The sequence below is a fragment of the Leguminivora glycinivorella genome, chromosome 13 (assembly GCF_023078275.1).
Source record: "Leguminivora glycinivorella isolate SPB_JAAS2020 chromosome 13, LegGlyc_1.1, whole genome shotgun sequence".
Taxonomy (NCBI): Eukaryota; Metazoa; Arthropoda; class Insecta; order Lepidoptera; family Tortricidae; genus Leguminivora; species Leguminivora glycinivorella.
In genome coordinates, this window is record NC_062983.1 from 5,240,270 (window position 1) to 5,256,234 (window position 15,965).

General features: G+C 38.1%; 1 protein-coding gene across 7 annotated transcripts in view; it reads left to right on the top strand.

The window, feature by feature from the left end:
- Positions 1-10,846, top strand: part of LOC125232852 (putative uncharacterized protein DDB_G0271606) — a 31,368-nt gene extending 20,522 nt beyond the window's left edge. For 4 of the 7 annotated variants that reach the window (XM_048138643.1, XM_048138645.1, XM_048138644.1 and 1 more), the window contains exons 6-16: positions 21-193; positions 1,861-1,956; positions 3,550-3,720; positions 4,290-4,385; positions 4,697-5,095; positions 5,328-5,573; positions 6,046-6,453; positions 7,853-8,059; positions 9,355-9,539; positions 10,418-10,567; positions 10,689-10,846. In XM_048138643.1, coding sequence (XP_047994600.1) covers positions 21-193; positions 1,861-1,956; positions 3,550-3,720; positions 4,290-4,385; positions 4,697-5,095; positions 5,328-5,573; positions 6,046-6,453; positions 7,853-8,059; positions 9,355-9,539; positions 10,418-10,469 — 2,033 coding nt within the window. In that variant the 3' untranslated portion in view covers positions 10,470-10,567; positions 10,689-10,846. Of the gene's footprint in view, positions 1-20; positions 194-1,860; positions 1,957-3,549; positions 3,721-4,289; positions 4,386-4,696; positions 5,096-5,327; positions 5,574-6,045; positions 6,454-6,945; positions 7,274-7,852; positions 8,060-9,354; positions 9,540-10,417; positions 10,568-10,688 lie in introns of those variants that run through there. The other 3 variants (XM_048138649.1, XM_048138648.1, XM_048138650.1) reach the window with 3 other exon arrangements.
- Positions 10,847-15,965: the final 5,119 nt, after the last annotated feature.

Consider the following 15,965-nt stretch of genomic DNA (forward strand, 5'->3'; position numbering starts at 1 on the left):
AGGGTTATAAATACTTTCAGCTAACCACCAGCTTCCAACAAGCCTACCCACCTCAAGGCCAACAGTCGCCCCCTCTCACCCCCCTCAAGAGCCGCAACTGCTGCAAACGAAGCAGAGGCAAACTGCGCAACCCACGCATTTGCAGCAGCCATTCTTGCAGGAACCGTCGATTGGGGCAGCTGTTAACAATGGGGTAAAAGCGTTTCTTTTTTTAGCCACTTTTTTAAATGTGTTTTTTTTTAACTTTATTTTATTTGTACTCAGATGCACTAGTTCTTTTCTTCTTCTCATTTTGTATGGGGTAACAAAAGAGGAAAGTAACAAAGAGGTATGGAAATTCTGGGACACTTTTTGTCTCCTATTTAGAAAGTGCTCGTGATAATAAGTACAATTTACTTAAAAATATCGAAATACAAAAAATGGCAAAAAAGAGGATTTTTATATTTTGGATGGGGTTAGAAGAAAGCCCATCATTTAAAAAGGTAACCATATACGTACGTACATAGGTAGTCCATGTAGATGTAAACAAAATGCCATAAATTTTTACACAACATTATGTATGAAATAAAACTATGGAAACGGAATAAATCGCGTATAATGAATTTAAAATTCATCCCGACGTTTCGAACTCTTTACAGCGTTCGTGGTCAACAACGGGTGACTGAGGAAAAATTACAATGTGCAAAAGCTACCCACATACAAGAAATATTAACGAACCATGACCACAAATAATATAGATTTTTAAGGCAGGTTCACACACTATTTCCATAGTTTTATTTCATGAGTAACTATCGCGGTAACCGAAGACAATATTACATTATTGTTTATACATATTAGTTATACGATAACGTTATGGATAGGTACATATTTATGGCACGTTGCCCGCATCTATATTTTTTAACCGACTTCAAAAAAAGGAGGAGGTTCTCAAATCCATCTAAACATCCCAATTATAAACAAATCAATTATAATTTAATTAATTCTATAGCAACTCTTTTACCTTCCGGGCTGTACGGTTGTGGAATTCCTTACCAGTAGAATTAAGACTAGAAAATCTCTTCCAATTTTCAAAAATCAGCTTAAATTATACTATCTATCTCTATCTTAAGTTGTCATTTTTATTTATTGTATTTATGTCATTATGTTATGTAAGGTATATTTATTTATGTATTCGGTATATATATATGTGTTTGTGTTGGTTTTCTCTATATTTTTTCTTTTTGTTCTTGCACTGCCTGTTAACTTTTGTTTCTGTTCCGTTTTTCCAACTACCCTAAGGTTGTCTGGAAGAGATCGCTTTTTAGCGATAAGACCGCCTGCTGTTACCTAGTTATACTCTCACTCAACATTCTGTATATTTATAACATGTAAAATGGTGCAATAAAGAATATTTACTTACTTACTTATTTTTGGAGTCGGGGCCAGCCTGCGTATGGTTGGGTGGGGCAAACAGGAAATAGCAAGGCGACGAACAGGTCTGGTACCAACTACAAAAATAATTGATTTGTTTATAATTGGGATATTTAGATTATTGCAATCCAATATTATTTGGGGTCCTTGGAGAAAAGTAAGTTTTGCGAGCAAAAAAAGTTGTGCTCCCTTAGTTAGCAAGTAAAGTTAGAAATGAATTAGCAAGAAAACTTGCAAAAATCGGTATTTATTAGATTATATTAGATTAGATTTTCTTTATTTCTTATTGAAAATTACATGATATTTTAAATTAAAAATAACACAAATTCACAAAAAGATCGTCGTATGTATACAAAATAATATCAATCATGAAACAATAAATAAAATAATAATAATAATAAGATAAAAAACGATAGTAATGTCAAAAAAAAAATATTTTTATTTCTGCAGGTATCCCATTGGGGCGCGGCCGTATGTACAGAGAGTTTCGTGAGACGAATGTTCGAACTTCGATCGCAGTTTACGGATGGCATTGGGCATAGAGAGGTGAGGGTTATTATTTAATCACATTCAATTAAGTATTTGCATTTGTTTATTATACTGAGCAACTTTTTTATGGGACTAACCCTGCCGGCCTAGCCAAAATGACAATCGTTGACGCTAGACGCATGCGCGGATCCAGGGAGGGGGTCATGGGGGTCATGACCCCCCCCTGGAGCCTAATTTGGCCATACAAATAGACCACGTGACCCCCCCCCCCCCCTGTGCACGAAGCTGGATCCGCGCTTGGCTAGACGCCGATCGAAACGCAGTCTGGCTCTGTCGCACTAATACCTACAGAAGAACGATAGATAACTAGCTATAATAACGATAAGCGTTTGTGCATTTGGCTACGTACCCTGTACATACATACATACATACAATCACGCCTGTGTCCCATGAAGGGGTAGGCAGAGCACATCAAACTACTCAGGTTTCAGTGCCACTCTTGGCAAATAAGGGGTTGAAAGAAAACGAAACTGTGACATTGCAGTGACAGGACGTACCCTGTAGTTCAGCATAAATTAAATACAGGGTGTAAACCTAATACGGGCGAACCTCTTAACGGTGGTGAGTATAGGACGTATAAAATGTAATTAGATAATTTTTATTAAAATTGAAATATTTTTTTTATCCATACAAATTAATTCGAACGTAATGCAAACACACTCCCGTTAAACGCTCGTTGACAGTTGTCATTGATTGTCATCGCAACCACGTTTACAAGTACATTGCTGCTGAGATTTTTTCTGATGGTCCATGAAATTAAGAGCAAGATCAAAACACCTCTTAATTAATGAAATGTCATTGAATTATACGCCTGGTTTCATTTATCGCCCTTATTACGTTTACGCGCTGTATAACAAGATCTTACCATTCCATGCATTAAAATGCGACCGCCTACGAACGCGCTTACACTCCAAAAAATGCCTTGTTGCCACCGATTATTTGTAGATTGGCATTAAGTGTCAATTCCGAGCCGTAAATCTATGTCAAAAGTGACACTTAACGCCATCTACAAGTATAATCGAAAGCTACAAGACATTTTTTTTGTGGCGCCATCTATGTGTGGTGGAGTGTAAGCGCGGTCTTAGGCGGTCGCATTTTAATGTATGGGATGGTATGATCTCGTTATATTTAATTTATGAGTTCAGCAATTCCCGAAAAGTTTGTACATTTTGATCACGTCTCCGATTTTGAAAAATTGGTAGGCTGATAGAGTCCATGATGCTGAGCAAGATCCACTAGGTTTCCCAAAATGTCATAGGTAGTTCGTATGAAACTTTCCTTTTTTGTTACCGAAAATGTATAGAGATCTGGAGACCGTTTCTCAAAAGGTACAAGCCTTGTATTACAAGTGAGCGAACTGTCAAATCGTATGGGTTGTCATGGAAACAAACTTGTAATACAAGGCTTGTACTTTCGAGAAACGGGCCACTGGTAACAAAAAAGGTTTCATACAAACTACCTAGAACAAATTGGGAAACCTATTGGATCTTGCTCAGCATCATGGACTCTATCAGCCTACCATTTTTTATCAAAATCGGAGACTTGATCCAAATGTACAATCTTTTCAGTTATAAAATGACTTTTCCATAGAAAACTACAACTTCAAACAACCAAAATGCGACGGTGGCGCCCTCCCAACCTCCACAAGCGCCGCTGCTGCCGCAAACGCAGCCGCGGCCAATCTCGCAACCTGTGCAAGCTTTGCAATGTACGCAGCAAACTAAACAAGACCCAGCAAGTGGGTTAACTGAAAAAACGGAGGTAAGTTCTATTTTGAAATACCAAAGAGGATCGAGATTCAGAGAATTGGGTAGGTAAAGTTTTTTGAAGATAGGCAAATCATATATTTTTCTGATAGAATAATGTTCTTTATAGTTGACATTGGATCAGTTACAATTGCCCCCAGTCGAGATTTGCCCCGCTGAACCTTATCTGTTTATACGCTCGTAATTTGGATATAAAGTATAATCCTATTCAAGACGAAATTTCCTTAAAGTTAACAAACATACACACTTATACCAAGAAAAAGAAGAAATCGTCTTAAGTATAATATAATTATGTATCAACTAGCTTTTGCCCGCGGCTTCGCTCGCGTTAGAAAGAGACAAAAAGTAGCCTATGTCACTCTCCATCCCTTCAACTATATCCACTTAAAAAATCACGACAATTCGTCGTTTCGTTTTGCCGTGAAAGACGGACATACAAACAGACACACACACTTTCCCATTTATAATATTAGTATGGATTAAGGGAAATCAGTCAGTCGCCTTTCTACTGTCCAAATAGGTGTGCCGGAGTACACTTGATAATACTAACCTTTTTATCCCCAGTTGCCCCTTTCCACCAAACCAGTTGAGCAACTGAAGCAACCTTCGCAACAGCAACCGGAACAGCAAATAAGGCAGAAGGAACACACAGACACACGGGTATACGTTATTTTTTTTATTACCTATTATGAAATAGGATTGGAAACCACTACTTATTCGGTATTCTCTAAGATCTACAGTATGGGGTTCTTCAAAAAGGAGTGTACAAGTTTCTAACGGGTCGGCAACACCCCTTGATTTGCAGGCGTCCATAGGTTACGGTAACCGCCTTCCATCAAGCGGACCGTATGCCTATTTGCCCCCGATAACGTGGAATTAATAAAAATGAATCCTTTTCTTCTATCAAAATGGGTGACAGAGTACGATTGAGGAATATTTCCTTCACCTAATACTAACCGTTTTATCCTTAGTTACCCCTTTCGACCGAACCAGTTGAGCAACTGAAGCAATCATCAGAACAGCAACCGGTGCCGCAACTGAAGCAATCTTCGCAACAGCAACCAGTGCAGCAACTGAAGCAATCTTCGCAACAGCAACCGGTGCCGCAACTGAAGCAATTTTCGCAACAGCAATCGGTGCAGCAACTGAAGCAATCTTCGCAACAACAATCGGTGCAGCAACTGAAGCAGTCTTCGCAACAGCAATCGGTGCAGCAACTGAAGCAATCTTCGCAACAGCAACCTGTGCAGCAACTGAAGCAATCTTCGCAACAGCAACCTGTGCAGCAACTGAAGCAATCTTCGCAACAGCAAGCGGTGCAACAACTGAAGCAGCAAGACCAATCAAGTGTATTACCGGGGAACAGAGTGGTAAGTGAGACATTTATTAAGAGGGCCTTTTTTTTTCAAAGATGTCCATCCCACTTTTTTTTTGGATTTGGAATTTTTTATAAATATCACCGAAACGATGAGCTGTGAAGTAATTATTTGGGTAAAGACAATGCTCTGAATTTGATAGGCATTAGAAACTATCATAATAGTATACCAATAGGTTCAAATCGAAGGTCGTTAACGTAGGTCTAAATAACACTTCTATCCTCAGCTACCCCTTTCAACCGAACCAGTTGAGCGACTGGAGCAATCTTCGCAGCAACAGCAACAACGACAGCAATCGGTGCAGCAACTGAAGCGGTCTTCGCAACAACAATCGATGCAGCAACTGAAGCAGTCTTCGCAACAGCAATCGGTGCAGCAACTGAAGCAATCTTCGCAACAGCAATCAGCGCAGCAACTGAAACAGCAATCCTTACAGCAAGAACCATTGAGTGGACTAACTGGGAACAGAGGGGTAAGTTAGGATATTTTTTATTATAAACTTGGCTTAGAAAACACTTGTCATTTGATTAGTAGGGACATTACGCTACAAGTGCGAAAAAGAGTGACTATAAGTTAAAACACGACAAAGTGGAGTGTTTTAAATCGACATGATTACTAATTCCCTCTTCGCACTTGTATCATACGACGTTTTACAGTACATCTGGCCTTTTAAATGTTTGACATAGTTGCATAATGAGCTCATTACCTAACTAGTACCGTAATATAGCACCATTTATATATATGTTGTAAAAAACATAACCATAATTCTTAGGCTCGGAATGAGTCTAATGATTGTATTGATTGTTAAAATCACGATCACACAGCGGAAGAAAAAGAAAAGTTGGTCAATCATTGATCTATTTTTTATTTACTATCAAAGTGAGTGTGTCAGAGTATAATTGAAGAATATTTCTTTACCCTTATATAAACCCTTTTACCCCCAGCTACCCCATTTAACCGAACCAGTTGAGCAACTAGAGCAATCTTCGCAGCAACAACAGCAACAACAACAACGACAGCAATCGGTGCAGCAACTGAAGCAGTCTTCGCAACAGCAATCGGCGCAGCAACTGAAGCAATCTTCGCAACAACAGCAACAACGACAGCAATCGGTGCAGCAACTGAAGCAGTCTTCGCAACAGCAATCGATGCAGCAACTGAAGCAATCTTCGCAACAACAATCGGTGCAGCAACTGAAATCTTCGCAACAGCAATCGGTGCAGCAACTGAAGCAATCTTCGCAACAACAATCGGTGCAGCAACTGAAATCTTCGCAACAGCAATCGATGCAGCAACTGAAACAGCAATCCTTACAGCAAGAACCATTGAGTGGACTAACTGGGAACAGAGGGGTAAGTTAGGATATTTGTTATTATAAACTTGGCTTAGAAAACACTTGTCATTTGATTAGTAGGGACATTACGCTACAAGTGCGAAAAAGAGTGACTATAAGTTAAAACACGACAAAGTGGAGTGTTTTAAATCGACATGCACGTGTACTAATTCCGTTTTAAAGTACAGTCGCACTTGTATCATACGACGTTTTACAGTACATCTGGCCTTTTAAATGTTTGACATAGTTGCATAATGAGCTCATTACCTAACTAGTACCGTAATATAGCACCATTTATATATATGTTGTAAAAAACATAACCATAATTCTTAGGCTCGGAATGAGTCTAATGATTGTATTGATTGTTAAAATCACAATCACGATTACACAGAGAAAGAAAAAGAAAAGTTGGTCAATCATTGATCTATTTTTTATTTACTATCAAAGTGAGTGTGGCAGAGTATAATTGAAGAATATTTCTTTACCCTTATATAAACCCTTTTACCCCCAGCTACCCCATTTAACCGAACCAGTTGAGCAACTGGAGCAATCTTCGCAGCAACAACAGCAACAACAACAACAAACAGCAATCGGTTCAGCAACTGAAGCAATCTTCACAACAGCAATCGGTGCAGCAACTGAAGCAATCTTCGCAACAGCAATCGGTGCAGCAACTGAAGCAATCTTCGCAACAGCAATCGGTGCAGCAACTGAAGCAATATTCGCAACAGAAATCGGTGCAGCAACTGAAGCAATCTTCGCAACAGCAATCGGTGCAGCAACTGAAGCAGCAATCCTTACAGCAAGAACCATTGAATGGATTAACTGGGAACAGAGGGGTAAGTTAGGATATTTTTTATTATAAACTAGGCTTAGGAAACACTCGTCATTTGATTAGTACGGGCATTACGCTACAGGTGCGAAAAAGAGTGACTATAAATTAAAACTCGACCAAGTGGAGTCGACATGAGTTACTGATTCCCTCTTCGCACGTGTATCATACGACGTTTTAAAGTACAGTCGACTACAAAGAGATGTATCCATTTTTTCACCTTATTACAATGCAATAAGGTGAAAAAGTGTATACATCTCTTTGTAGTCGACTGTACATATATGGCCTTTTCAATTTTTGATATAGTTGCATAATGATCTCATTACCTAACTAGTACAGTAATATAGCACCATTTATTGATATGTTGTATTGTAAAAAACATTACCATAATTCTTAGGCTCCGAATGAGTCTAATGATTGTTGTTGATTGTTAAAATCACAATCACGATCACACAGAGGAAGAAAAAGAAAAGTTGGTCAATCATTGATCTATTTTTTTTCCGGCCGCAACTTTCAAAGTGAGTGTGTCAGAGTATATTAATTGAAGAATATTTCTTTCCCCTTATATAAACCCTTTTACCCCCAGCTACCCCATCTAACCGAACCAGTTGAGCAACTGGAGCAATCTTCGCAGCAACAACAACAACGACAGCAATCGGTGCAGCAACTGAAGCAATCTTCGCAACAGCAATCGCAGCAACTGAAGCAATCTTCGCAACAGCAATCGGTGCAGCAACTGAAGCAGCAATCCTTACAGCAAGAACCATTGAGTGGATTAACTGGGAACAGAGGGGTAAGTTAGGATATTTTTTATTATAAACTAGGCTTAGAAAACACTCGTCATTTGATTAGTAGGAACATTACGCTACGAGTGCGAAAAAAAGTGACTTTAAATTAAAACTCGACCAAGCGGAGTGTTTTAAATCGACATGAGTTACTGATTCCCTCTTCGCACGTGTATCATACGGCGTTTTAGAGTACAGTCGACTACAAAGAGATGTATCCATTTTTTCACCTTATTACAATGCAATATGGTGAAAAAGTGTATACATCTCTTTGTAGTCGACTGTACATATATGGCCTTTTCAATTTTTGACATAGTTGCATAATGAGCTTAATACCAAAACTAGTACAGTAATATAGCACCATTTATATATATGTTGTATTGTAAAAAACATAACCATAATTCTTAGGCTCGAATGAGTCTAATGATTGTATTGGTTGTTAAAATCACGATCACACAGAGGAAGAAAAAGAAAAGTTGGTCAATCATAGATCTATTTTTTTATTTACCGGCCGCAACTTTCAAAGTGAGTGTGTCAGACTATAATTGAAGAATATTTCTTTCCCCTTATATAAACCCTTTTACCCCCAGCTACCCCATTTAACCGAACCAGTTGAGCAACTGGAGCAATCTTCGCAACAGCAATCGGCAGCAACAATCAATCTTCGCAACAACAAACAACAATATTCGCACGAAATCGGTGCAAACTCGGCAATCGCAGCAACTGAAGCAATCTTCGCAACAGCAATCAGCGCAGCAACTGAAACAGCAATCCTTACAGCAAGAACCATTGAGTGGATTAACTGGGAACAGAGGGGTAAGTTAGGATATTTTTTATTATAAACTAGGCTTAGGAAACACTCGTCATTTGATTAGTACGGACATTACGCTACAGGTGCGAAAAAAGTGACTATAAGTTAAAACACAACCAAGTGGAGTGTTTTAAATCGACATGAGTTACAATTAGAAATCTCTTCACACGTGTATCATACGACGTTTTACAGTACATAAGGCCATTTCAATTTTTGACATAGTTACATATTACCGTACTAGTCAGGTAATGCCAATGCCTAACTAGTACGGTAATTTAGCGGCATAATATATTATGTACTGTAAAAAAACATACCCATAATTTTATTCTTAGTCTCATAATGAGTCTAATGATTGTTAAATTCACGATCACACAGCGGAAGAATAATAAAATTTGGTCAATCATTGATCAATTTTTTATTACCGGCCGCAACTTTCAAAGTGAGTGTGTCAAAGAATATTTCCTTGCCCTAATAAAACCCTTTTATCCCCAGCTACCCCATTTAACCGAAGCAGTGAAGCAATCATCGCAGAATCAATCGTTGCAGCAAATTAAGCAGCAGTTCTTGCAGCAAGAGCAAATGCAGCAGCTGCAGGAATCCTCACAAGAGCAACTGAAGCAGAGTCACAGCAGCAACCGAAGAAAAATGTGCTGCAGAAACAGCCTGAACAACTCACCGTATGTCTTTAATAGATGCACAAGAGCTAGTACGAATATGAGTGAATGAAATAACCACGCACGATACCGATACCGATTTTCATCAAACATGGCTAAGAACATCATCCTCCTTGCGTTATCCCGGCATTTGTCACGGCTCATGGGAGCCTGGGGTCCGCTTTGACAACTAATCCCAAAATTTGGCATAGTCACTAGTTTTGCGAAAGCGACTGCCACCTGACCTTAAGGGTAACTAGGTCTTATTGGGATTAATCCGGTTTCCTCATGATGTTTTCGTTCACCGAAAAGCGACTGGCAAATATCAAATTACATTTCGCAAATAAGTTCCAAAAAACTCATTGGTACGAGCCGGGGATCGAACCACCAGCGCCGCGCTCTGCCGTGTCATACCTATGTACTGTAACTTGAGTTACATGTACAAGTTTAAATCGTGTTTTTTTTTTAAGTCTTTACCTACCAACTACCAATAAAAAAAAATCATAAATCTCTCACCAATTCTTCGTACGAGCTTGTCACTAAACTGCTGTAACTCATATTTCTCCTTTAATTTAAAAATATGTGTTTTTTTTTTTTTTATTGAAAAAAGAAAAACCTTAAAGTCTAAAGTTACAAATAATCGCCAAACTGTATAACAGTTTGTTGGCGGATGTAGAATCGCTCGCAGACGTTTCTGCATGATAAAAAACAAATTTGCTGTAACTCAGTTTTCAGTCCCGTAACTACAGTTACAGTAGATAGCCACGACACGCCTTTTACGCATAGAGCAATTTCTAACTCAGTTACAGTATTTAGGCACGACAGTGTCTTATATTGCTTCAAACGTGGCTAAGAACATTCCCGACTATTTATTTGATGCACTTTTCCTTATCCTATTTCAGGACACCCAGCCACCGCCGCCCTTCCTCGTTGTCTCTGAGAAAAGTATCCTAAACCCCACCAGCAAATCCACCGTCGGCAGTAGGATTATTGATGTTCCGGACAAACCGGACATTTAATCTTCTAACAGTTTCTACTAGAGAGCGGACAGGGGCCCGTTTCTCGAAAGGTACAAGCCTTGTATTACAAGTGTGTTTCCATGACAACCATACGATTTGACAGTTCGCGCACTTGTAATACAAGGTAGAAACCTTTCGAGAAACGGGCCCCAAGCCGCCAGCGAACGTGTCGTTGAGCTTACAATTGCCGTTGTGTGCGTGCGTGATGACACGCATGTACCTACACATGGAAATGATGCGCGTGTGCGCAATAGCTCAATAGAATCATAGAGGAATAAGTATGGGAAGACTTGGAACTCCATACATCAGTAAATGCGAGTTATTTGTATAGGCATAGTTAAGTGACATCTAGCGACAATCACGCGTCCACTAGCATAAATTATCAGTACTGCTACTTCTCAATAGACGTCGAGACGAACGAAGAGTCTAATGCTCACCAATTTTTCGTTAATATTACAATAGTATTAATCAGTATTCTGTTTTCAATTCCTTCTGCTTGTAATATAAGTTGTAAACTGTTTTAATATTACACTTTTGGCAGACGAGAAACTGCTGCCATCTAGTATCGAGTAGTGGTACTGATACTTCACGCTATTTGACGCGTGATTGTCGCTAGATGTCACTTAACTATGCCTATACAAATAACCAGCATTTTACTGATTATGAAGTTAAACCTCTTCCCTTACTATCCTCTATGATAGCGTCCATCTACAAGTTTGTGTGGGTTCAAGAACGCGACAGGCATATCCAATATTATATATTTGTGTATTTTAAACCATTCAATGTATGTGCTTAATTTTGACTTATTAAATTAAATTATCCAAAATCAATAATTAATATTTACGAACTATCATCGAATGTGTGCTTGCATTGTTTCATTGACGAACTCACGTAAAGCCTGGGCAGAAATATATGACTATTGTCAAGAAGGCGCTGTTATTCCAATGTATGGACAGTTCAGTATAGTATGAAAGTAACCTAACCAAAAATTAAAATTTTGAAAAAACCCCCGACCGCGGCATAGTAGACCGATTTTCATGAAACATGGCTAAGAACACTCCCGACTTACTCAGCTTTCAGACAAACTAAATCCAAATCGGTTCATCCGTTCGGGAGCTACGATGCCACAGACAGACACACACAGACAGACAGACAAACAGACAGACAGACAGACATAAACACAGACAGACACGTCAAACTTATAACACCCCTTCGTTTTTGCGTCGGGGGTTAAAAATAGTTCTAATGAATTTCCGCAACATGGCGCGTAGGTAGTCATATATATTTCTGGTGAGGCTTTAAGACGATACGATACAGGTCGATTCTCCATACAAACGCTCTCGACTATTTCCTCCCTGGTTTTTGAAGATAGAGATTTTTCAACACAGATTATTATTATTTTTATCTGTGTCGGACCGTTTTGATTTTTTTGCTGTTTTTATTTTAAAAGACGCTAGAGCCAATCAAAAGTTTCTAAAAACGGCCTTTTTCAATATGGCTCAAAAAAGGGTGTGATACTCAAGATCGCTAACAATTAGCCAAAAAATCTACACGGTCCAACACAGATTATTTCATTGTTATTCAGATTCTCAAATTTCGTTCCGTTTAAATAAGTTTTCAAGGAGGAAACAGTCGAGAGCGAAACCTCGATTTTAAAGATTTTTTGGCAATATCTTTTAACTGAGTTGTTCTTAATGGACATTTTTATTTTGGTAAATCTAGTTACAGTAGTTACTACACTAGTATATTTAACTGAAATTCCCAAATTGAAAGGGGGACCTTTCCTTTTTAGCATTTTCGCTCCCGTAGCATCTTAAATGGTATTAAATAAAATGTTCGCTTAGAATAACTTTAACATCCTTCTTACATCCGATATCGGGTAAGATAATGTGAAAACGCTCTTATTCTCTCTCTCTCGCTTTTCCGTATTGAAGAGAGCCACGACTATGCACGGCAATGTGCGAATGAAAGTCCCATCGCTGCTATTCCACTCTAGTCATATACACGGCAATGGTACGGAAGAGGCTATTCCCTCTAGTCTTACCGCGTAGTTTTACCAGTTGAACCATTTGGAATTTTCTTCCCAATAGACACTGATAGTAAGGGCTAATCAATAGGTAGGTTAGGTTTGTTAGGTACCTATAGATGCCCGAAGGGCAAACAATCTAGAAATAGGAGCCCGGTTTTACCAGTTGAACCACTGGGAATCTTCTTCCCAATAGACACTGATAGTAAGGGCTAGGCAATAGGTAGGTTAGGTTTGTTAGGTACCTATAGATGCCCGAAGGGCAAACAATCTAGAGATAGGAGCCCCGCGTGTGCGTCTGGTTTCGTACAAAAAAGCAAAGTTTTACAATCAGTAAATCTATTGGGAAGAAAATTCCCAATTGTTCAACTGGTAAAACTACGCTGTAAGACTACAGGGAGGTCTAGGAAAGGTAGATATGCTGATGATATTTCTTTATTGATTCCTTTTACCACAGAATATTCCGCGTCTGTAGACAGTCTCAGAGTCCATTAAACTCGACATCTAAACGCAAAAACGCATTTGAAATGGTAATGACCGTCTGTGGCATAATTGGATTTATATTCTTCCATTCTTGAAAAACACAGTATAATGAACTGGATTTCGTCACTACTTTTAAAAAATCTCGTATCTTACGCTGTTCCTCAAAGTTAAAACGCAGTAAGTCTATATGCATTCCATACATACTTACTACAATTTTCTTTTCATTGACAGACGAAGATACAAGTTTTTTTAAAAGTAGTGACGATTTTTTTTTAACCACGACAGTGGTAAATAAGTTTAGTGCAAGGTCTGAGTGGACGGTCGGAGCGGAGCGTTTGGCGGGGCGGGCAGCGCGGCGGGCGAGCATGCGTCCACCCTATGCAGTGTCAGGACACGTACAGATATAGTGCGAAAAGATTTGCCTTCGTATTGTTACGGAAACGTACGAACGTGTCATGCTATTTCAGTCAGTCTCAGTACAAGATAGGCTGCTTTCAAAAAAAACGTCAAAAGAATGTAAAATTGATAGTTTTAGTCGGTGAAATACTACACTTTCCGTTATCCAATAGATTTATTTAATTCAAGTTCCAGTTAGAGCATCTTATTATCTTGATTTTTATAAGACTGGATTTTTGAAAACTAACTCACTAAATTAATTATGAATTTTTCTCTAATGCACGTTTAGAAAAACGCACGTATAGAGCTGAATCAGTCGATCTTATTTGTAAAATTTGGACAATTTTGAATATTAAAACGGGTAAATTTATAATTCGTATATCCTGTACCACAATCATTTCAGACTAGATTTTTATTTTAAGTTTTTGAAAAAGAGTAAACTAGCCTAAGGCGAATTCAATTTTTTCAGAAATTACCTAAAATTAAGTGACAATTTCTTTGAAAATCTACATCACATCGAAGTAAGTTTTGTACTAAATTAATCTGCAACGTTTACTTAAATTGCTGTTATGCCTTAGTGATTATAAATTGCTATTATTGATTTTTGCCAATTTTTTGAAAACGAGCCTTCACCGGTACAATTATTACCACTTTTGGACATTTTCTCATATTTTGTTAGACTAAGTAGAAAAAGTCCTATAATGTGATATATATTTATAAACTACTCGCAAAGCCCTTTAATTTGATACCACACACGGTATGATCGAGCGCTCGGTTGCGATTTCACTATTTTTAACACGAAAGCCCTCTTAAACATTGACTGAACTAGCATGAAAAACCGGCCAAGTGCGAGTTGGACTCGCCCACCGAGGGTTCCGTACAAACTTTCAATGGTTAAAATAATCATACTACTTATACTCATATTCATTTATTCATATTTGTAACGCCATTTTACACGTCAAGATTTGATTTAAAAAAATAATATTTATACAGCAATAATACTTAGAGAATAAATAGACAGAAGATTGAAATTACAAAAAGTTAGGCAATATTCACATAAAAAATGCACAAAAATATTTTTCTAATTAGGTAATAAAAAAATTGTCATTAGTGTAGAACGGGTGCTCGACCAGCCAATTTTTTAAGCGATAGGTACTTAAAGTTCGACACACTAGGCGCTTCAACCACATATTGCGGCAATTTATTATAGACGGCAGGGTCCATCACATGTGTTAATTTGACCGTAAATTGGATTTCGCCAATTTACGGTCGATACCTACTAACTTTCCGGCATTTCGAATGTTGTACTGGGAACACATGTTATTAGTTTTGTCACAGAATATATTATGTATAATAGTACAAGTACGGAAGGCTCCTTTGATGTTCACAAAATGACGCCATTCTAAATTCTTACCTACATTAACAAACGGACCGCACGCGAGCAGCCAACATTGAAATTTTCCCCTCACTAGCTCGGAAACACGTATTTTGTCCTTCAATACCAGCGGGTAAAAACGCATTTTACCCACTAGTGAGTGGGTAAAGTAATTTAACCTTGAATAAATTCAAATGAACTGCTTTAATCGTTAAGTATGAAGACAACTTTGAGTAGCCGTATTTATTTGCTATTATATTTTTTTCTTATAACAAGCCACGGGCTTAATAAGGCACATAATAAGGTACACATTTTGTCCTAGAAACTCGACGTAAAGCATATGGTTTAGACAGTATTGACTTAATCCTCCCGAGTACCAATTACGATTCCGGACAAATGCTACTAGAAAATTCACAAAGTGCGTAAAAGACGATACGATTGCGAAAAAAAATTGTATGGTGCGAACCTCAACGACACATGATCCACAAAGCAGAATATCTGGACATAGTCTAGCCACTGTTATTTAAAAAAAATATAGTTCAGGATCTGTGTATGGCGGCCATTTAGAGAATGTGGCATGGTGCTTACTCTAACTCCGACTTTGATGTCGAATTTGACTATCATACATTGTTTATATCGATCTGGTTTAAGCACTGTTCAAACACCATGAATGTCAATTAGACTTTGGCCTATGGCTAATTTTTTTATCTGTTTCTCTCATCCTGCTAGCATCAAAAATTTACGGCAATCCGGAACGTTGCTCAAAATTGCGTTTTTTTAAATTATATAACTTCGCCGCATTTATTCTACAAGTACCCAATTGGAAAAACCATGGAGACGACTCTTAAAGAATATATTTTGGCAGCATATTAACCTTTGTTTGTTGAAATCGTACAAAGAGTCATTGAAATATTCTCAAATTAAGCCAGATAGGGGTTGTCCGAAATTTATTTGTTAGACCTTAATGAAAGTACCATAAAGTCCCTAAAATAAAAAAAATATCAGACCTTCTTATATCAAATAGTACTTACCAATACCTTAAGATCATACTCTCGGAACATAATAATACAAAATTATGCACATGTCAACATTTAGACGAGGTTTGTTTTGTCCTTATACTTAACGATACAGTCCTTAGGTGAATCTAGTAA